Source organism: Phyllostomus hastatus, unplaced genomic scaffold (assembly GCF_019186645.2).
Source record: "Phyllostomus hastatus isolate PE091 unplaced genomic scaffold, TTU_PhHast_1.1 phas_contig_41, whole genome shotgun sequence".
Taxonomy (NCBI): Eukaryota; Metazoa; Chordata; class Mammalia; order Chiroptera; family Phyllostomidae; genus Phyllostomus; species Phyllostomus hastatus.
Genome location: NW_025333876.1, coordinates 7,444,324 through 7,467,599, shown reverse-complemented (window position 1 = coordinate 7,467,599; position 23,276 = coordinate 7,444,324). Strand labels below are relative to the sequence as shown.

The 23,276-nt window shown below is 36.9% G+C and overlaps 1 protein-coding gene across 1 annotated transcript in view; it reads left to right on the top strand.

Moving 5' to 3' along the window:
- The window catches only part of RNF17 (ring finger protein 17), a 153,780-nt gene that overhangs the window by 66,729 nt on the left and 63,775 nt on the right, over nucleotides 1–23,276 (top strand). The window contains exons 14-18 of the mRNA XM_045844774.1: nucleotides 1,640–1,829; nucleotides 2,645–2,813; nucleotides 4,069–4,259; nucleotides 6,842–6,987; nucleotides 20,720–20,869. Coding sequence (XP_045700730.1) covers nucleotides 1,640–1,829; nucleotides 2,645–2,813; nucleotides 4,069–4,259; nucleotides 6,842–6,987; nucleotides 20,720–20,869 — 846 coding nt within the window. The remainder of the gene's footprint in view (nucleotides 1–1,639; nucleotides 1,830–2,644; nucleotides 2,814–4,068; nucleotides 4,260–6,841; nucleotides 6,988–20,719; nucleotides 20,870–23,276) is intronic.

Genomic DNA, 23,276 nt, shown 5'->3' with positions numbered 1-23,276 from the left:
CGAAGAACCAGAAGGACCCTGGTATCCTTAACTGCATGATAAAGAAATTGGATATGAACAGGAATGGGCAGTTAGATTTCTAGGAGTTTCCTAATCTTACTGGTGGCCTGGCAGCAGCTTGCTATGAGTCCTTTAGCTGTTCCCACAAGTATACCCGAGAAGTCCTTGGAGCTGGCCTCCAGACCCACACCCTCTCCTTCCAGCTTCCCAGTCATAATCATCTCCTCACAGACCACACATACCCTGAACCCAGTGTATCCACCACCCCCATGTCCCTCCTGCTGGTAGTAATAAAATATATTTTTCAAAATAAACCAAAAACTAATAGTTATTATTCCAAGGTAAGTGTACATGATTTACTCAATTATATTTTGAGGCATTTTTACAAGGGTAGAAATGTGATATGCTTTAGAAGGATAACTTATTATTCCCTTTTTCTTCTCATTCTTCGTTATGTAGAACAGCAAATGGCTTCAGCAGGCTTTTTTCTTATCTTTTGCAAGAAAGATTTATTTAATAGCATGTAGGTTAAAACTAAGAATATTGGTTATGTGGTATATAAGCATAAGAGAAGGATCCATGACAATCTGAAGACCAAACACAAATGTTTCGGTCGAACTTGAAATTTTAAAAGCCCACCCTGAAGTACCTCTCAACTCCTGTTTTTATTAGCATGCACAAAGGTGAATATACAGCATCCTATGTTTATAATCAATGGCTTACCAAATTCTCTGTGATGCATAGTTGTTTTTAAAAGAATGGGTTCTAAGACTACCTGCATTCTCTTCCCACTCTTCTAAGTAACCATTGTGGCTTGGAGTACCTCTCTTTTCAACCTCTCTTTGCCTGGTTGCCTCATCTATGTGATGGGAGCACCATCTCCACAGGTTAGTTGACAGAGTAAGTGAATTCAGACATAAAATACCAAGGATATTGCTGAGCTCACTGTAAGCATTCAAATTCAGGCCTCTTTTTTTCCTTGCTCATTTTTCCTTGCTCTTTTTTTCTTTGCTATTAATTGGTAATTCATCTGATCCCTCCATAAGATCGTCCTCTGCTGGTAAGTCTTTGGTTCATCTTCTCTTTCTCTTGAATTCCACTGTGTATTAATATAATTTTGACATTTCACACTCTGCCTTTTTCATTACTTATTCTCATTGCCCTTAACCAAGTGAAGGTAATTGTTATTTTCTGTTACCAAAGTATTTCACAATATTTTGTGTATCTGTACATGCATGTGTTGTACATATACAAGGATAGAAGGTTTTTATTGTTACAAATACAACATACTGTAGTAATTTATTTGCCTGTCTTTCTTGAATGTCTTGATGGCAGCATGCTCCTATTCATATATGTTATAGTTCATAAAATATAGGCCCTCAAAAAGTGACTTCTGAGTATTCTTTGTTTTTATCTCCCCATTTAGCTCATAAGGTTCTCTATAACACTATACTAATACACTACTTTCATTCTTCTCATAGTACTATATCATCAGTAGATAAATGACATAGTACTATATCATCAGTAGATAAATGAGTTAAGACTTCTTAGTAGTGTAAGTAATGTACACATTTGTAAATTAGAGCTTATTAGGTATTATTTCTCCATAAACATTGATATGATTTGTCTCCCTTATTAGGTGCAACAGTATTTGTCAGCAGTATTGAAAATGGAATGTGGTGTCGAGGAATTATTACTGAATTAATTCCAATAGAAAAGGAAAACGTTAGAAAATATTGTAGTCCAACCAAATTCTCAGTATGTGAAGTTGCACTAATACAAATATTTATGGTAGATTTTGGAAATTCTGAAGTCCTAATTGTTACAGGGTATGATATTTTATAATTATTGTGTGTACCCAGTCTGCTTGGAAACATTTGTGATTGCGGGGAGGGTATAAAGAATAAAGGAAACTGGGAAAGAGTGGAGAGGAGTAATTTACATTTCTTCACTTCTAAGGCATATACTTTTTATTTTGCTCTATTATTTGTCTTACTAATTATTAAATTAATAAAGTATTATTTAACAGTGTTACTAGACAGGGACCTAAGAAAAGGAGATTCTCAATGTATCTGAACTTACTCTTCTTTGTTTTTTCGAAGCATGGGAATGATGCATAAAAATAGTTTATTTGAACTAAAGTGTTGTAGTTAGCTGTAGGATGATTGACTAAAAATTTTAATAAAATTTCTCTTATTTTATTAATACATGTTAAAGTGGCATAGTGTCTAGCTCACTCTATGTTCAAAAATGTTTTCCAAGAAAATAAAACAAATTAAGAATGCTTTTGTAATAAGGACCAGTATTAACTACACAGCATGCTCTCTAATTACTTACTGGTCATAGCTTTATAAATAAGTAGATGTCTATTTGGGGACATCATTATCCCCTTAAGTTCAAGCTAAATAGATATATGCAAGACAACTCAGAAAAAGGCAATTGAGTATGTACGCTACAGATAAGAAAAAGTGTCTGTACTTACAAAAGCTGGATTTAATCTGTATTGTAAGGAAATATGCATTAGAATATAATTTCCTAGAAGATTTAATGTAAGGAGAATACTCTTAGAAATGTGTAACTTTTATGGGAGAAATAAGTTTGGGTTTGAAGCATTTTCAAAAAATATTACTGGAATTCTTCCTAGAATTGGTGATAACCATGTGAGATCAGAACACATTGCTGAGCAACGTGTAGTACTAAATGACTTATGTCTGGCCCTAAGGAAGTCTGAACCATATATTGAAGGGCTGCTGAAAGACGTCCAGCCATTAGCACAACCATGCTCATTGAAGGACATTGTTCCACAGAATTCAGTAAGTGGAACTCAAATTATGCTTTCATCTTGGGGGCTAAGTATTCCAGTTTTGGCTAGGCATTGCCAGTCAGATTGCTGAGTATAGGTTTAAGGCATCACTACTCCTGGTAAATCCATTTTGCGTAATAACCCGATAGGTGCTGATGAAACAAGAAACTAACTTTGCTTTCCACAACTGGAAATGTTCTTAGTGGGAACTTGAATAAACATATGTGAACATAATGATAGGTGAAATGTCCAAGCAAACCACTAAGTTTTGAAGTTAAACAAGTATGGGAAAATAAAATATGGTGTGGTTTATGTTTCTGTACATTTCTTCACTGTCTCCTTGGCACATTGTTCATTACTTATAGTCCATATGGCATTCTGCTTTGTAGTATTTATGGATATCTGGATATTCCTTATTGAGATTGCAAACGTCTGGGAGATAGGGGTTGTGTGTAAGAAAACATTTTAAGCAGTTATATTATTATGAAATCTATAAAAACAGGAATCTATATGTTTGCTCATTATTGTACTCCAGGCATGTAGCAGATATTTGAAAGAATGAGTAAATGAATAAAAACTAGGAGAAAACATAAAAATGTGTTTTCCTCAAAATGGTAAATTGTTTTTTTTATTGTTTCTTATTCTGAGTAGGCTTTACTTTTATGCTCATAAAACCTTTAGAAAAATGTTTTATTTTTGTTTTTAAGGAATGTGTAGTTTTGATTCTTGAAATTTACTTTAGGTTTAGGTAAAGTTTCAAAGATCAACCTAAAAACCTTTTTTCTAGTGGGTGAATATTTTTCTTCATTTAAGTAGCATATACCTCATTTATTGTAGTAATAGGAACTAAGTTAACTGGTCATGGTTATAAACATCTTGATTGTATTACATGGCTTCCATGATACTTCCAGAATTACCTTTTGAATTTTTTATCATTTAAGTGGAAAATTTATATTTAATACATGTTTTATTTTAAAATATTTATAATCTTTCTACTAATATTGAGAAGAGAAACTAAGTCCTGAAGTGCAGTAGCTATACAACCTTGAGATGATATTTATATATCAAAGTATGACCCACAACTGTGCATCTATAAGACTATCCTCAGATTTGTGGCCTCAGCTTCTGCTTTTAATGTCTGTGGTTGACTCAGTGCCTCTGCTCAGATTTGCAGACTTCAGTTGGTGTAAAGCTAAATCCCGAGCATTATAACATTAGAGCTAACTGTAATTACTGAGTTAATTGGAATTTAACTTTTTCCACAGAATGAAGCATGGGGAGAAGAAGCTAAAGTCGAGTTTTTGAAAATGGTAAACAACAAGGCTGTTTTAATGAAAGTTTTTGGAGAAGAAGATGGTGTGCTTATTGTAGATCTGCAGAAACCACCAACAAATAAAATAAGCAGTGACATGCCTGTGTCTCTTAGAGATGCATTAGTTTTTATGGAACTGGCCAGGTAGGTAATTTATTAAACCTTAAATATTTTTTGAGATTATAGCTATAAATTGGAATAGCAGATTTTACCTTTAAAAACTATGGGCTTCAAATATAACTTCAACATTCTCTGTTAAGAGATTAAAAATATTACTGTCAAGCTTTCTAATTACAGTTGTCTGTGAAAACTTTGTTCAGATCATTTGATTTAAAGAAATAGAGAAAGCACAGTACCTCAAAGTAGAAACTATTTGTAGATAGTGAACAATACTCTTGATAACTTCACAAGCAACTGCGCTAGGGTTTCAAGAATTGTAGAGTTCTGGCCAAGATGGAGGGGTAGGTAGAAACCCTTCACTTCTTCACACAACCAAAAAGAGGATAACAACCAATCTAAAATCAATAAACAAACAGAAGTGCCAGAAAATCAAACTGCATGGGACTCTGACAATCAAGGAATTAAAGAAACAGTCAACCAGACCAAGCAGACCTGTAAGATGGATAGACTGAGAGAACCTGCTGCAAGGCAATGGACCATGCTGGTGGGGCTGGCTGAACGGGAGACTGACACTCAGCTGACTGGACTACAGCAGGGGTTGCCTCAGTGGGAGAAACTCCCAGTCTTAAATGAGGATTTGGTGGAAAGTGGAGCTAGAGCTCAGCAGGCGAACTGCATTGTTCCCTTGCTGGCCCTTCTCCCACAGGCAGCATCAGAGCACAGCAAGGAGGGTTGCCCTGCCCTGGTGAATACCTAAGGTCCCACCCCCTTACAATTTAACAGGTGTGCCGAGATAAAGAAATATGGCCGAAATGAAAGAACAGAGCAAAATTCCAGAAAGAGACAAGGAGATAGCCAACCTGCCTGATGGAGAGTTCAAAACCCTGGTAATCAAAATGCTCACAGAACTGATTGAGCTTGGTTGCAAAATGAAAGGACAAATGAAAGCTACCCAAAATGAAATGAAGCAAAATACTCAGGGAACGAACAGTGACAGGAAGGAAACCAGGACTCAAAGCAATAATTTGGAACAAAAGGAAGAAGTAAACATCCGACTGGAACAGAATGAAGAAACAAGAATTCAAAAAAAAAAAAGAAGAAGAGAGGCTTAGGAACCTCTGGGACAACTTTAAACATTCCAATATCTGAATTATAGGGGTGCCAGAAGGGTAAGAACTAGAGCAAGAAATTGAAAATTTATTTGAACAAATGATGAAGGAAAACTTTCCCAATCTGGCAAAAGAAATAAGACCCAGGAAGTCCAAAAAGCCTAGAGAGTCCCAAAAAAGTTAGACCCAAGGAGGAACACACCAAGGCACATCATAATTAAATTACCCAAGATTAAGGATAAAGAGAGAATTTTAAAAGCAGCAAGAGGAAAGGAGAGAGTTACCTACAAAGGAGTGTCCTTAATACTATCAGCTGACTTCTCAAAAGAAACCTTGCAGGCAAGAACAGGCTGGCAAGAAATATTTGAAGTCATGAAAGGCAGGGACCTACATTCAAGATGTAGGTCCTACATTCTAAATGATAGAGATCCAGCAAAGCTATCATTTAGAATGGAAGGGCAGATAAATTGCTTCCCAGATAAGGTCAAGTTAAAGGAGTTCATCATCACCAAGCTCTTATATGAAATGTTAGAGGGATTTATCTAAGAAATTGAAGATGATCAAAAACTATGAATAGTAAAATGACAGCAAACTTGCAACTATCAACAAATGAACCTAAAAGAAAAGAAAAACAAGAACAAAAACTAGCAAACAACAGGATAGGAACAGAATCAGAGAAATGGACATCACATAGAGGGTTTTCAGCAGAGAGGAAAGGAATGGGGAGAAGGTACAGGGAATAATAAGCATAATTGGTAGGCATAAAATAGATGGGAAGAGGTCAAAAATGGTATAGGAAGCAGAGAATTCGAAGAACTTACATGTACAACCCATGGACATGAACTAAAGAGGTTGAATACTGGAGGGGGTACAGGGCAGAGGGAGGATAAAGGGGGGGAATTGGAAAAACTGTAACATCATAATCAATAAAATATACTCTTTACAAAAGGAATTGTAGTTTAACAGTTCCTGACAAATTTTCTAACTAGTCTGTATTTAATATATGAATCTAGAATGGGTTCTGTGAGTTCATTTCCTCCCTCATCTCAGTTACTGCAGAGATAGTGGAAGATACTAACTTTCTGTCCTGAGCAATTACACGACTCTGGAAGTGAACTAAGTAGGTTCTCTTCTGAAAAAAATAAAAGTAGGGTCTGGGAGCTGCAAGGGGCCATGGAGAGCCCTCAACTCTCCTGTCAGACTGGTTACCAATTCAAAAGAGTAGAGAAACTTAGAGGTCCAGCTCAAAAATGCTCCAACACAAATTTGAAGGTTAATTATTGAGGTTTGAAACTTAACATCTTATTTAACCCTTTTTTTGTAATTGGATACAATACCAAGAAGTATTATAAGTTAGAAGAGAGAAGTTGGAAAGGGTATACTCTTAGTAGATAAATCAGTATATGTACGAGTCCTTTCCTTAGATCAAGTCACTGAGAGAAGAGAGACTTAAAGAAAATGGCTCCTAATTATGCTTTTGATTATTCTTTTAACTAGGTTTAGGTCAAACTCACCAGGAAGTCATTGTGAAAAAAATACGATTTTACACTATCATCCACCTATTTTGCCTAAAGAAATGATGGATGCTTCAGTAATGGTTTGTCATATAAATAGTCCTTCTGATTTCTATCTTCAGTTGGTAAGTATATAGTGTTCCTTTGAAACAAATTATTTTGAAAGTTTTAAGTGGAAATGTATAACAGAAATGAGTGCCTAGTATGAATTTCAGAGCAAAACAAACCACTTATGAATCTTCTGAAAATTTAATTTTCTTAGTGGCTGCAACTTCAAGAAATTCACATAATTTATAGTGAATTGAGGGTGTTCTTCGTCATGCAAATTAGTGATTAGTGGAGGGAAAGGACAGTGAAGGATATATAATGTATAAATTTTTCTTGCTATCATCTGAAATCTACAGTTGACCCTTGAACAACATGGGATGCTAACCCTTGCCCCTCCTCATAAAGTCAAAAATCCACATATAATTTTGACCTCCCCCCCAAAATGTGAATACTAGTAAATAGTGTACTGTTGACCACAGGCCTTACCAACAACATAGTTGATTAACATATTTTGTATATTTCATGTTTTATATACTGTATTATTGAAATAAACTAGAGAAAATAAAATGTTATAAAAGTCATAAGGAAAATATATTTAACAGTATTTACTGGAAAAACCTGCATATAAGTGGACCCAAGCAGTTCAAACCAGTGTTGTTCAAGCATCAACTGTAGAGATTAGGAAAGCACATAGAGCTGACAAATCAAAATGAAAAAAGACCTGTTTCTGATCATGTATACCTGAACACTTATGAATTATTACTATGTAATTTTTGGAACTTGAGCGCCAAAATAGATTTCAAATTGAAGATATTTCATATTAAATTTTTGGACATGTGACTGGTGGATTTAGAAGGCTATTAACAGTGAGTTCATTCTTATTGATCTCTTTGCATCAATGCTCTATATAAATTAATTCATTCCAAGGGCCATAATGCTGTGTGTGAATTCTCATTAATCCACAACAATCCTATGGGAAAGATACAGTTACCTTCTTTTATATGTGGAGATAAACTGGAAAGGTGAAGCAACTTGTCATAGGTCACACAACTACAAAGGATAGAGCCAGGATCAGACTGGGCAGTGCAGCTTTATTCAGAGCCTGTCACCTCAAACACTGCACCACACTCTACTGCCTCCCCAAAGGAGTTGTGGAAATCTGCCTATTTGGCACTAAGTACAGCTTTTATGTGTTTCTTCTGTTAAATTTTTTGTGTCTTGAAATTTAGGTAAAACATATTTAACAAAATTTACTGTTTTAACCATTAAGTGTATAGCTCTGTGCCATTAAGTATATTCCCCATGTCGTGCAACCATTACTATTATTCCTCTCCAGATCTTCTTCATCTCAAATGGAAACATTATTCCTATTAAACAGTAACTCCCCATTCTGCACCCCCCGCAGTGTGTGACCTGTTCTGCTTTCTCTAAGTGTAAAACAAACACTAGTTTTTCTTGTGTGTGCCTTACTTTACTTAGTATAATGTTAACATGTTATAGCATGTATCAGAATTTAATTCCTTTTCATGGCTGATTAATGGTCATTTTATGTATATTCCATATTTGTTTATCCATCTATTGATGGACACTTGGATTGTTTTAAACTTCTGGATATTTTGAATAATGCTATTATGAACATGTACAGTTGTCTAGGTCTCTGCTTTCAGTTCTTTTAGGTACAGAACAAGGAGTCTAACTACTAGATTATAGTGTATGAATTCGGTTTAACTTTATTTCAATATTATTATTGTATTAGTTTCAGGTGTACAATATAGTGATTAGACAATCATGTACCTTGGAAATACCTTGGAGAGCAGGCCTCCCAATATTTTCCAATACCCACCTGGCACCATGCATAGTTATATCCCTATGACTATTTTGTAACTACCAATTCATACTTCTTTTTTGTAAGTTTTAAAAAATTTATTTATTATTGATTTAGAGCTATGAATTATTTTATTGTATTTTTTTAAATTACCATTTAGTCCCCTTAAACTCTCTTCCCCCCACAATCATCACACTATTATCCTTGTCCATGCATCCATTTCCTTTAGGCTCAATCCCTCCACCCGCTGCCCTCCCCTACCCCTTAGCTGCCTTCCTGCTATCTATGAGTCTGTCTCTATTTTGCTTCTTAGTTCTGTTTGTTAATTAGATTCCACATATGAGTGAAATCATATGGTAGTTTTCTTTCTCTGCCTGGCATAATTCATTTAGCATAATGCTTTCCAGGTCCATCTATAATCTATACTGTTACAAAGGGTAAAACTTTCTTCCTTTTTACAGCCAAGTAAAATTCCATTGTATAAATATCTCATACTTGTTTTATCCACTTATCTACTGATGGACACTTGGGCTGCCTCCATATCTTGGCAATTGTAAATAATGCTACAATAAACATAGGGGTATTTATGTTTTTTCAAATTAGAGTTTTGGGTTCCTTTGGGTATATTCCCAGAAGTGAGATTGCTGAGTCAAAAGGCGGATCCATTTTTAATTCTTTGAGGTATCTCTATACTGCTTTCCACAGTGGCTACACCAATCTGCATTCCCACCAACAGTGCGTAAGAGTTCCCCTTTCTTCACATCCTAACCAGTGCTTGTTGTTTGTTGATTTATCAATGATAGCCATTCTGACTGGTGTGAGACGGTATCTCATTGTGGTTTTAATTTGCATTTCTCTGATGATTAGTGACATTGAGCATCTTTTCATGTGTCTATTGGCTATGTGTATATCCTCCTTGGAGAAGTGTCTGGTCAGGTCCTTTGCCCATTTTTCAATCGGGCTTTTCGTGGTGGGGGGAGTTGTTTTTTGGGGGGGCGGGGGTTGGTGTTGAGTTTCCTAAGTTCTTTCTTTTCACATTATATTTTATTTTTATTTTTATTTATTTTACCATTTTTTATTGTTTGAATACACTTGTATCCATTTTCCCTCCACCACTTTCCCCCACCCAACCCACCACCACCTCCCACACTGAATCCTACCCCCCTTTGGCTTTGTCCATGGGTCCTTTACATGTTCCTTGATGACTCTTTCCCTTCTTTCCCCTGTTAATCTCCATCCCCTTCCTCTCTGGTTACTGTCAGTTTGCTCTTTATTTCAGTGTCTGTGGTTATATTTGGCTTGCTTGTTTGTTTGTTTTGTTGATTAGGTTCCAGTAATAGGTGAGATCATATGGTACTTGTCTTTCACTGCCTGGCTTACTTCACTAGGCATATTGCTCTCCAGTTCCATCCATGCTGTCATGAAGGGTAGGAGCTCCTTCTTTCTCTCTGATGTGTAGTATTCCATCATGTAAATGTACCACAGTTTTTTTGATCCACTCATTTACTGATGGGCACTTGGGTTGCTTCTAGCACTTGGCTATTGAAAAGTGTGCTTCTATGAACATTGGGGTGCATAGGTTCTTTTGGATTGCTGTTTCAGGGCTATTAGGGTATAATCCCAGCAGTGGAATTCCTGGTTCAAAAGACAGTTCCATTTTTATATTTTTGAGGGAGTTCTATACTGTTTTCCACAGTGGCTGCACCAGTCTGCAATCCCACCAACAGTGTACTAGGGTTCCCTTTTCTTCACAGCCTTGTCAGCACTTATTATTTGTTGACTTGTTTATGATGGCCATTCTGACTGGTGTGAAATAGTAGATATCTCATTGTGGTTTTAATTTGCATCTCTCTGACGGCTAGCGATACTGAGCATCTTTTCATATGTCTGTGGACCCTCTGTATGCCCTCCTTGGAGAATTGTCTGTTCAGGTCCTTTGCCCATTTTTTAATTGGTCTGCTTGTCTTCTTAGAGTGGAGTTGTGTGAGTTCTTTATATATTTTGGATATCAAACCCTTGTCTGAGATATCATTGGCACATATATTTTCCCATATGGTTGGTTCCCTTTTCATTTTGCTGATGATTTCTTTAGCCATGCCAAAACTTTTTAATTTGATGTGGTCCCATTTGTTTATTGTTTCCTTTATGTCCCTTGTTCTAGGGGACATATTGGTGAAAATACTGCTACATGGAATATCTGAGAATTTGCTGCCTGTGTTTTCCTCTAGGACTTTTATGGTATCATGACTCATATTTAAGTCTTTTACCCATCTTATGTTTATTTTTGGGTATGATGTAAGTTTTCAGTCGAGCCACTCTTTTGCATGTAGCTGTCCAGATCTCCCAACACCATTTGTTGAAGAGGCTATTTTTACTCCATTTTATGCTTATTCCCCACTTTGTGTAATATTAATTGATCATAGAAACTTGGGTTTATTTCTGGGCTCTCTATTGTGTTCCATTGGTCCATGTGTCTTTTCTTATGCCAGTACCAGACTGTTTTGATTACCGTAGTCTTGTAATATAGTTTGATGTCAGGTATGGTGATTCCTCCTACTTTGTTGTTCTTTCTCAAAATTTCTGTGGCTATTCAAGGTCATTTATGATTCCATATAAATTTTAGAAATGTGAGGTATGTCATTGGTATTTTAATAGAGGTTGCATTGAATCTATAAATTGCTTTGGGTAGTGTGGACATTTTAATAATGTTAATTCTTCCAAATATAAACATGGAATATTTTCTGTTTATTCATGTCTTCCTTAATTTCTTCCTTCTGTGTTGTGTGGTTTTCTGAGTACAGGTCTCTCACCTCCTTCGTTAGTTTTATTCCTAGGTACTTTATTTTTCCTGTTGCTCTTGCAAATGGAATTTTTTTCCTGACTTCCATTTCTGATATTTCATTGTTGGTATACAAAAACGCCTTCAATTTCTGAATATTGACTTTGTACCCTGCTGCTTTGCCAACTTCACTTATTAGGTTGAGTTGTTTTTTGGTCAAGTCTGTGGGGGTTTTTGTGTACATTATCATGCCATCTGCAAACAATGACACTTTTGCGTCCTCCTTTCCTTTTATTTCTTCTTGTCTGATTGCTGTGACTAGGACTTCCAATACCATGTTGAATAGAAGTGGTGAAAGTGGATGTCCTTGTCTTGTTCCTCATCTTAGTAGGAAAGCTCTTAGTTTTTATGCATTGAGTATGATATTGGCTGTAGGTTTTTCATATATGGCCTTTATTATATTGAGGTGTGCTCCCTCTGCTCCCACTTTGATGAGTCTTTTTATCATAAATGGGTGCTGTAACTTACCAAGTGCTTTTTGTGCATCTGTAGATATGATCATGTGATTTTTGTTTATGGGTTATATTATGGGTATTAATATGCAAATATTGTACCATCCTTGCATCCCTGGGATGAATCCCACTTGATCATGGTGTAAGATCTTTTTCATTTATTGCTGGATGTGGTTTGCCAATATTTTGTTGAGGTTTTTAGCATCTATATTCATCAGTGATATTGACCTGTAGTTTCTTTCTTTGTTGTGTCTTTGGTTTTGGAATTAGGATGATGCTGTTCTCACAAAAAGCATTTCATAGTCTTCCCTCTTCCTGGAGGTTTTCCAACAGTCTTTGAAGGATAGGAGTTAGTTCTTCCTTAAATGTTTTATAAAATTCTCTTATGAAACCATCTGATCCAGGGCTTTTGTGTGATGGGAGTTTGTCATTACTTCCAATTTCACCAGCTGTTATAGGTCTGTTTAGGATCTCTGCTTCTACTTTCAGTTTTGCAAGATTATGTTTTTTCTAGAAGTTTGTCCATTTCACCCAGGTTTTCAAGTTTCTTGACATATAGTTCATAGTAATTTCTTACAGTTCTTTGTATTTCTGTGGTATCAGTTGTCATTTCTCCTCTTTCATTTCTGGTTTTATATATTTGGCTCCTCTTTTATTCTTGATGAGTCTGCTTAAAGGCTTTTCAGTTTTGTTTATCTTTTTAAAAAACCAGCTCCTGGAATTATTGATCTTCAAAATTTGGTCTTTTAGTCTCTTATGTCATTTAATTCTACTGTGATCTTGATTATTTTCTTCCTTCTACTGACTCTGGACTTTGTTTATTGTTGTTCCTCCAGTTCTTGCAGATGTAGGGTTAGGTTGTTTATGTGAAATGTTCCTATCTTTTTATAGGTAGGCCTGTATTGCTAGGAACTTCCCTCTCAAGACTGCCTTCACTGTGTCCCATAGGTCTCAGACTGTTGTGTGTTATTTTCGTTTGCTTCTAGAAACTTTTTGATTTCTTCCTTGATCTCATTCTTAACCCATTCATTGTTTGATAGCATGCTATTCAATCACCATGAGTTTGAGTGTTTTGGATTTTTTTCCTTGTGGATTGTTGTCATTTTACTGTTCATAGTTTTTGATCTTCTTCAATTTCTTAGATAAGTCCCTTTAACACTTTGTATAATAAGGACTTGATGATGATGAACTCCTTTAACTTGACCTTATCTGGGAAACATTTGATCTGCCCTTCCATTCTAAATGATAGCTCTGCTGGATAGAGTAATCTTCGATGTAGGTCCTTGCCTTTTGCGACTTCAAATACTTCTTTCTAGGCCCTTCTTGCCTGTAAGGTTTCTTTTGAAAAATCAGCTGATTGTTTTATGGGCACTCCTTTGTAGGTAACTCTCTCCTTTCCTCTTGCTGCTTTTAAGATTCTCTCTTTATCTTTAATCTTGGGTAACTTAATGATGATATGCCTTGGTGTGTTCATTTTTGGGTTCAACTTCTTTGGGACTCCTGGGCTTCCTGGAAGTCTATTTCCTTCACCAGATTGGGGAAGTTTTCCTTCATTATTTGTTCAAATAAGTTTCAATTTCTTGCTTCTGTTCTTCTCTTTCTGGCACCCCTATAATTCAGATATTGGAATGTTTAAAGTCGTCCCAGAGGTTCCTAAGTCTCTCTTCATTTTTTTTTAATTCTTGTTTATTCCTTCTGTTCTAGTTGGATGTTTTATTTCTTCCTTTTGTTCCACATTGTTGATTTAAGTCCTGGTGTCCTTCCTGTCACTGTTGGTTCCTGAATATTTTGCTTTATTTCACTTTGGGTAGCCTTACTTTGTTGCTTCATTTTGTGACCAAGCTCAATTAGCTCTGTAAGCATCTTGATTATCAGGGCTTTGAACTCTATCAGCCAGGTTGGCTCTCTCCTTGTTGCTTAGCGCTCTTTCTGGAGCTTTGCTCTGTTCTTTCATTTGGGCCATATTTCTTTGCCTCACTGCACCTGTTACATTGTAAGGGGGTGGGCCCTTAAATATTCTCCAGGGCATGCCAACCCTCTTTGCTGCACTGTTGTGCTGTACGTGGCAGAGGGATCAGAGAGGGAACAATGTGGCACCCTTGCTCAGCTCTAGAACTCCTTTCCAGCAAACTCTCTTGTGAGAATAGGAGTTTCTCCTGCCATGGCAACCCCTGCCATAGTTTACAGCTAGCTTTGAGTTTTAGTTTCCCATTAAGCCAGCTCTGCCTTGCTTGAGCAGTCTGCCACCTTGCCTCCGGACCTCTCAGCCAGCCTCACCCACATGACCGACCTCCTTGGCGTGGGTCTTCTCTGCCCATCCAACTGCCAGTCTCCCTCTTACCAATCTGGTTGAATGTTTCTCTAATTCCTTGGTTGTCAGAGTTACATGCAGTTTTATTTTCTGGCATTTTTGGTGGTTTATTGTTTGTACATTGATTGTTATCCTCCTTTTTGTTGTGCAAAGAAGTAAAGGAGAAGATTGTTTTTGTTTTTTAGGTTTGGTTGTTGATACCTGTGAGTTTCTTTTCTTTTTCTTTTTGTCATTTCACTGTTCATATTTTTGATCATCCTCTTTTTTCTTAGATAAGTCCCTTTAACACTTTGTATAATAAGGGCTTGGTGATAGTGAACTCCTTTAAATTTACTTTATGTGGGAAGTACTTTATCTGCCTTTCCATTCTAAATGATAGCTTTGCTGCATAGAGTAATTTTGGATGCAGGTCTTTGCTTTTCATGACTTCAAATATATCATTCCAGGCCCTCCTTGCCTGGAAGGTTTCTTTTGAGAAATCAGCTGACAGTCTTATGGGAACTCCTTTGTGGGTAACAATCTCCTTTTCTCTTGTTGCTTTTAAGATTCCCTCCTTATCTTTAATCTTGAGTAATGTAATTCTCATGTGTCTTGGTGTGTTCCACCTTGGATTCAACTTCTTTGGCACTCTGAGCTTCCTAAACTTCCTGGAAGTCTATTTCCTTTTCGAGATTGGGAAAGTTCTCCTTCATTATTTTTTTTTCCAGTAAGTTTTCAGTTTCTTACTCTTCCTCTTCTCCTTCTGGCACCCCTACAATTTGAATGTTGGAACATTTAATGATGTCCTGGAAGTTTCTAAGACTCTCCTCGTTTTTTTGAATTCTTGTTTCTCCATTCCGTTCTGGTTGAATGTTTCTTTCTTCTGGTCCAAATTGTTGATCTGAATTCCAGTTTCCTTCCCTTCACTATTGGTTCCTTGTATATTTTTCTTTATTTCACTTTTCATAGCCTTCACTTCTTCCTCTATTTTGCAACCATTCTCAACCATTTCTGTGATCATCCTGATTACCAGTGTTTTGAACTCTGCATCTGATAGGTTGGCTATTACTATATCGCTCATCTCTGTTTTTGGAGCTTTGATCTGTTCTTATATTTGGGCCATATTTTTTTCTCCACACACCTGTTGTGTTGTAAGGGGCAAAGCCTCAAGTATTTGCCAGGGCAGGGCAACCCATGTTGCTGTGTTGTGGTGCTGTATCTGCCTTAGGGGTATGAGAGGGAACAGTGCTGTTTACTTATGTCTTGGCTGACTTTCAGTCATTCCCCCGCTACCCATAAGCAAATTGGGCCCTTCTTGTGCTGATTCCTGGGTAGGTAGTTTTGTATACATTCTAGGACCCTGTTTGTCTCTCCAATTAACTCCTCTGTGAGGCTTGGAGTTTCTGGTGCTGCAGCAACTCCTACAGATTTTTACAGCCAGAGGTTTTGAGTCTTTTTTTTTTCCTGTGCTGGAACCGTGGGTTGCATGGTCCCTCTCACTCCCCAGTTGTTCCTTCCAGTTTATCCACACCCAGATGTGGAACCACCTGGTCCACCAGCTGCTGCCTTGCTGCTCATCCTCTGTGCCCTGGCTGCCCATCTCTACCCCTCCTACCAGTCTGAGTAAAGGTTTCTTTAATTCCATGGTTTTTGTACTTCCATATGGTTCAATGTTCTGACAGTTCTGGTTATTGTTGTTTTTAAATTTGTTATTGTCCTTTTTTTATTGTGGGAGGAAGCAAAGTGTAGTTACTGATGCCTCCATCTTGGCTGGAAGTATGTCTTTGACTATGGATGGTTTGATCATTATGCACCTCAGTTCATATCCATTTGAATTTATCCCACTTGGGGTTTGTTCAGTGTACTAATTTCCCAGAGCTGCTATTGACAAAATACCACAAATTGGATGGTTTAAATAAAACATATTTATTGTCTCAGAATTCTGAAGTGTAGCCTAAGATCAATGTGTTGGCTAGGTTGGTTCCTTCTGAGCTCTGAGAGGGAAAATCTGTTCCATGTCTCTACCCTAGATATTGGTGGTTTGCTGGCAGTCTTTAGCATCCATTGCCTTCTCTTAGCACCCATCATACCAGTCTCTTTGCCTTCTTCACATGGAATTCTCTCTGTGTACTTGTCTTTTGCAGTTTTTTTAACAGACACCAGTCATATTGAACTAGGTCCCACATAAGACTTTATTTTGAATAACTTGATAACCTCTGTCAAAACCCTGGCTTCAAATAGCTATCTGTGATCACATTCTGAAGCACTAGGGTGTTAGAACTCCTACATACTTTGCAGGGAGGACATAATTCACTCACAATAGTCCACCCTCTGGTCTACCAAAAGTTAATTTTCTTCCCCCATGCAAAATACATTCACCCCATTCTAGCATTCCAAAAAGTCTTAATCATTCCAGCATCAACTCAACTGAAAATCCCAAATCTTCTCATCTAAGTCAAGTAGGTAAGAATTGGGTATCACTAAAACTAGGGCTAAATTTATTTTCATCTCAGTCTGTGAGACCAGACAAGTCTCAAACCTGGCAGGGCAAATTCTGATTCTTATGTCTTGAAAATAATTCTCTTTGGCTAGGTGCTCTGTCCTTTAGTCCCACTGGGGTGGTGGCCCTATCATCTCAGCCCTGGCAGCAGCCCTACCAATTGGAATTGAGAGTTATCCTCTCCCTCTGGAACCCAGTAGGAGGCCCCACCCCTGGAACAGAGGTAGACACAGCCTCTCAATTCTTTGCCCTCTGGGTTTGTGGTGGCAGTGGCAGACACATCAGTCTGAATCACCTTCAGGGTCATTCTTCTGTTTCTTGAAAGATAGCATATTTCATGGCCAATATCTCTGTCAGCTCTCTTTCTACCTATAGAATCCCATGTGTCTAGCAACCCCTTTTAGTTTACTCCAGTCTCTGTCCCCTGTAGTTTAAGCTGGCAGTGTTTCTGCTGAGATGGTTGATTGGGTCCACAACTCACATACCTGTAATCTGAGGAAATAGTGTCCAGCCAAGCCTTTGCTTTGTCTCCAGAGCACTCTTCCTCATATTTTGCAGTATGAATAGTATGAGAATTTTCTAAATCTTCAAGTTCTGGTATCTGTATGTTTAACAGTTCTTCGATTTATCTCTGTCCTCTCACATTTTATTAGAAGCAGCAAGGAGAAAGCAGGCTGTGCTTCAGCACTTTGCGTAGTGGTCTCCACAGTTAAATATCTAAGTTCTGTGTTCCATCCAACAGAACACAATTTAGCCTAGCTCCCTACCACTGTATAACCAAAATTGCATTTCCTCCAATTTCCAATAACATGTTCCTTACTTCTGAGATCTCACCAGAAGCACCTTTAATGTTCATATTTCTACTAGCAGTCTTTTCAAAGTAATCTGTATTTTTTCATTCAGTTACCTCACAACTCTTCTTTTTCTACTCATTGCCCAATTCCAAAGCCACTGCCATATTTTAAGTATTTGTTACAGCAGCATCCTACTTTCCAGAACAAAAATCTGCATGCATTTTCTAGGACTGTCCCAGCAAAGTTCCATGAGTAAAGTGGCTAAAACAACATAACTTTATTGTCTCACAGTTCTGGATCTAGAAATGCAAGATCAAATTATCAGTAGCATTGGTTCCTTCTGAGGACTGTGAGTAAGAATCTATTCCATGCCCTTCTACTAGCTTTTGGTGGTTAGCTGGAAATTTTTGGTGCTCCATGGATTCCACTTCACCCCAGTCTTTGCCTTCATCTTCATACGCTTTCTCCCAGGTGTTTGTCTCTTTGCCCAAATTTACTCCTTTTAATAAGGACACCAGTTGTATTTGATTAGCACCTTCCATGTGATTTCATTTTAACTTGATTATCTCTGTAAAGACCCTTTCTCTGTTTAAGGTCACATTCTGGGCTACAGGTTTATGACTGCAAAATAAATAAATAAAGGTTTATGACTGTTTTTTGGAGAAACACAATTCAACCCATAAAATTGAGCATCTTGGATTTGTAGGTTCATGTCTTTTATCAAATTTGAGAAGTTTTGAGCATTATTTCTTCAAATAATCTTTCTGCTTCTTTCTCTCTCTCTCTCCTTCTGGAACTCCCATACTGAGTATATCAGTGTGTTTAATAGTGTTCCACAAGTCTCTCAGTCTCTAGTTCACTTCATTGAATTTTCTTTCTGCTCTTCTCTGGAAGAAGAAAAATTATTTCAATTTTCCTATCATATTCACTGATTCTTTCTTATGCTTTCTTAAACCAGTTCTTGAACCTTCTAATATATTTTTTATTTTAGCTGTTGTACTCTTTAGCTCCACACTTTCTGTTTGATACCTTTTTACAATTTCTAATTTTTGTTGATATTTTCATTTTGGTCCTTTATTGTTTTCCTGGTTTCTTCTGATTCTTTGTTGATGTTTTGCTTTAGCTCTTTCAGTATATTTAAGAAATATGTTCAAGCCCTGGCTGGCATAGCTCAGTGGATTGAGTGCAGGCTGTGAACCAAAGTGTTGCAGGTTTGATTCACAGTCAGGGTACGTGCTTGGGTTGCAGGCCATGACCCCCAGCAACCGCACATTGATGTTTCTTTCTCTCTCTCTTTCTCCCTCCCTTCCCTCCCTAAAAATAAATAAATAAAATCTTTAAAAAAAAAGAAAATAAATATGCTCTTAAGTCTTTGTTAGTAATGTCACTATCTGGGCTTCCTCGGGGGCAGTTTTTGTCTGTTTATTATGTGTGCCTTCTGAAAATCAGATTTCCCCAATCAGGTTTGCTGGATTTTTTTGTTAATTAATTGTTAATTAATTAAATTGTTAATTAATTTTTTGTTAATTAATTGTTGAAGACTGTAATTGTTGGTTTGTTCTTTGTTTAGAGAACTATTTTTGGCAAAGAGTATTCCTTCTGTGATCTTTGAGGTACCTGTTCCTTTAGCTTGTATTCAGCAAACATTTTACAGTGATTTCCTTGAATGTCAAGAGCTTGATGAGGTGTTGCTTGGTTGTTGTAACACTTTGGCTATTTTCCAGAGCTCTAATGAAGTTTATTCAGATGATTTCTAGATTTTTCAATCTTTGTATGGGAGAACAATATCTTGGAACTTCCTAGTCTGCTATTTTGCTATTGTCATCCCTGTTGAATTTTTCAGTGTTCACTTCAGATAACCTGTTAATGGAAAAATATAAGTATTTCATCCTTAGAAGTAAAAGATCGGAATGTTAAGTATTTTTAAAGTAACTTAATTAAGAAAAGAGAGATTCCGAAAATTTCCACATGCATTATTATACTCACAAAAGAGAAAAACTTAATTTTTTGCCAGTTGAGATGAATTTTTTAACCTTAAGATTTGGTTTTTGGAGAAATAATCAAATGCTTTTTTTTCTTACTTTAGGAACTATTTTAGGTACTATAAAAACTTTAAGAACTATGATTTAAAGTAACCAAATGTTCCTATTTAATAATAGAAAGCTCTATTTTATTACATAATGTGGTCATGTCACAAGCTCTGCTGAAATTAACTGATTTAAATATTTTATCAATTCAGTGAAAAACCATTATATGGGTCGTAGATAGGAAGCTGTACATGATGCCAGTGTAGCACTACAGGAATTTCTTGGTGGCCACCAGGGGGAACATAACTGTACAATGGAGGTATCAGAATAAGCACCCCAATCCATAGGTGAATCTTAGCACATTCATAGTGATTCAGTAACAATATGTATTTTGATATAGCAACAATTTTAGTTATCATATATACCATCTATTCTAGTAAAAAAGGATTACTTTAATTCATCACACCTGTAGATAGCACTGTTCCGCTTTGGGGAAATTCAAGGGATAGACCTAACTCGGTGAAGGAACAAGTTAAATAATGGCATGAGGACATAACCACATAAATCCAAAAGGTAGAGCATTCTGCAGAAAAATAACACACTTTTTAATAAGACAGGGTCATTTTAAAAAAGGAACAGTATCCTAGACTTCCTAAGACAGCCAGATACAATATGTAGTCTTGGATTGGATACTAATTGTGGTCAGCTGGGGAAATCTAAATATGGTCTAGAAGTACTAGTAGGGGCCCTTACTGAAATATAGAAGGTGAGAATTGATTTAAAATGCTGGTTATTAAATTGTACTTTATGGTATGGTTTCATTTTTTATAAAACAAAAGAATGGAAAGTGTAGAAAAATATCTAGAAGGATATATACTTAAGATATCTGGAATAATGTGATTAAAAATTTTTATGTCTGCTAATTTTGTATGCTTCTTTTGAAATTATTTCATATTTAAATTACATAACATTTATATCTAATTCCAACATTGTATAATTTTATGAGCAATGTCTATAATACATGCAACATTAAAATCTTACGTTTCTAAGAAACTACAGTGTTTAATTCCTTTATTTCTTAGGTAGGGAGCCTGGATTTTTTATTTCTATTAAAAAGAATCGAAGATTTTTATAAAAGTGAAGATGGGGAAAATCTGGAAATCCTCTGTCCAGTTCAAGACCAAGCCTGTGTAGCCAAATTTGAAGATGGAGTTTGGTACCGAGCAAAAGTTATTGGTAGGCAATTGCACGCTATTTTTCCAGGGAAATGTTATGCTTAAGAAGAGATACCATCTGAGTACACATTGAATTTTGGGAATGATATTATTTGATCTTATAATTTTTATCTGTCATTTGTCTAGAAAACTAATGATAGCAATGTTGGAAGATGAATTTCTGGCTTCTTAGATTTCATTTGATTTGACCGTTTGTTTGTTTTGTTTTGCTTTGTTTTCTTATGTCCACTATATTTATAAAATTGAATAATGCTAAATGAGTTATACTCCATTCTCCTCCTAAAAGGCAAATGTGTTTAATTCTTTCAACCATTTCTCTTTTCTTCCAGCCATTTTTTGGTATTTACCTGGGTTGTTTCTTCTAAGTAATATGTAATACTGTGTTGATACTTTAGTCTTAGTTGTTATCTATTTTGATAGATAAGTTCTAGATCTCTCGTTGCTCTTTTGTCTTCACCTTAGCCCCCATAGAAGTCTGACATTTTTTAGTTAATTATTCTATGTAAATATTTTCTCTAGTAAGCCATAAAGTATCCTTTAGTTCTGAGCTAATAATTGCATTAACTTTTCCCTTTTTCTTTTAATTTATGGCTACATCTTCCTAATAATTTGAAACAATTATCCATGTGATTAGACTTCCAGATAATATTACTATATTTTGCCATGTATAATGCATACCCATGTTTTTGGCCCAAACTTTCAGGAAAAACTTTTAATTTTTTAATTCAATTTTTATTCACTTATATTTAGATACTTTTTTGTATTGTAAAAGAATTTTAGCATTTATTTTTTAATGTATTTTGGTACAAGAAATTTTATGTAACAAATAATTACAAAACAGAAGAACAGATACAAGGTATGTGAGGTATTATGCATATATAATGCGCATCCTTATTTTTCTCTCAACAATTTGGGCAAAAAAAAATATGCATTGTACATAGCAAAATACAGTAGCTTGATCTTTTTTTTTAACTTTGAAAACATTCTTCTGGAGACCTTGGTCAAGATGGAGGCATAGGTAAACACAGCTTGCTTACTCGCGCAACCACATCAAAATTGCAGTTAAACTACAGACCAAAGGTCACTCAGAACAGTCAGAAATCAAGTTGAGTAGAAGTCAGACAACTACAAAACTAAAGAAACCACAACAATCTAGAAGGGTTGGGAGATGTGGAACAGGCACATCCCACACCCATGTGGGGTGAATAAAAATACAACAGGGATATCTCAGGAGTGAGTAGTCTTAGACCTACACCAGGCCCCACAGCCCAGGGTTCTGGTGCCAGGAAGAGAAGCCCCAATAATTTCTGGCTGTAAAAGCCAGTGGAATTGAAGTTGATGAAAAAGAAATACAGGGCTCCCTGACAGTTCCTCTTAAAGGGCCCGTGCCAAACTTAGAGGCACTCTGTCTGAGCTCTGGCATCACCAAGATAGCCCCTTGAAAGGCACTAATGGCATATTGAGCAGGAACTAATGTGTCTGGCATCAGGGCAAGAGCTAAGGGACAGTTCTCTCCCATAAAGAAATGCAACAGAGTAAATTGTCCACCTTTTTTGAGCCCTCTCTCCACAGAGCCACAATTGGCAGGTTGTAGCCACATCTGAGACTCCATCAGCCTGGCTTAAACTCTTTCCCTTGCCCTGGCATTTAACTGAAGCTCCACTCCACCCAATTAATGGCCTTCCCCCAGCCCTGTACCTCTGTCTAAGTAGACCCAGGACCAGCACAAGTAGCAGCAACCCTTGGATCAGTTTGGCTCTGCCTTGGAACTTCCAAGCCCAGCACAAGTAGTAGTCATCTGCAGATAGCTTTGTAGCTCAAGCTAGGTGTCTCCAGGCAGAACACAATTGGTGGCTGATGCTGACCCGAACCACCCAGGAAACCCGAGTCTACTCACCCCATGGACAGCTACAGACCACATTGGGGCACCACCACCCTGTGCTGGTACAGCTGATCCTTTATGGAAAGGGGAGGTTGGTGGTTAGTGATCACAGCCAGTCTTTGCAACTGACTAGTCTGAGTAAAAACCTCCCAGAGACTTGCCAACAGCAAGCAAGGCTCAACTACAAGAGGAGGGTATATTCGGCCCACATGAAGGGCATACCTTGAGTACCCAGTTTGGGTAGTAGGGGAAGCTGTGCCACTGGAGCCTACAGGCCAGGCTACCAAGAGAGGGAGTCATAGCAGCTCTGCCTAATACAAAGAAATAAACATGGGGAGGTTGCCAAAATGAGGAGACAAAGAAACATGGCCAAAATGAAAGAAGGATCAAAACTCAAGAAAAAGAACTAAACAAAATGGAGATAAGCAATCTGTCAGATACAGAATTTAAAACAGTGGTTGTAAGAATGCCCGAGGAATTCAGTGAGTTTCTCAATGGCATAAGAAAGAGACAGATAGAAATGAAG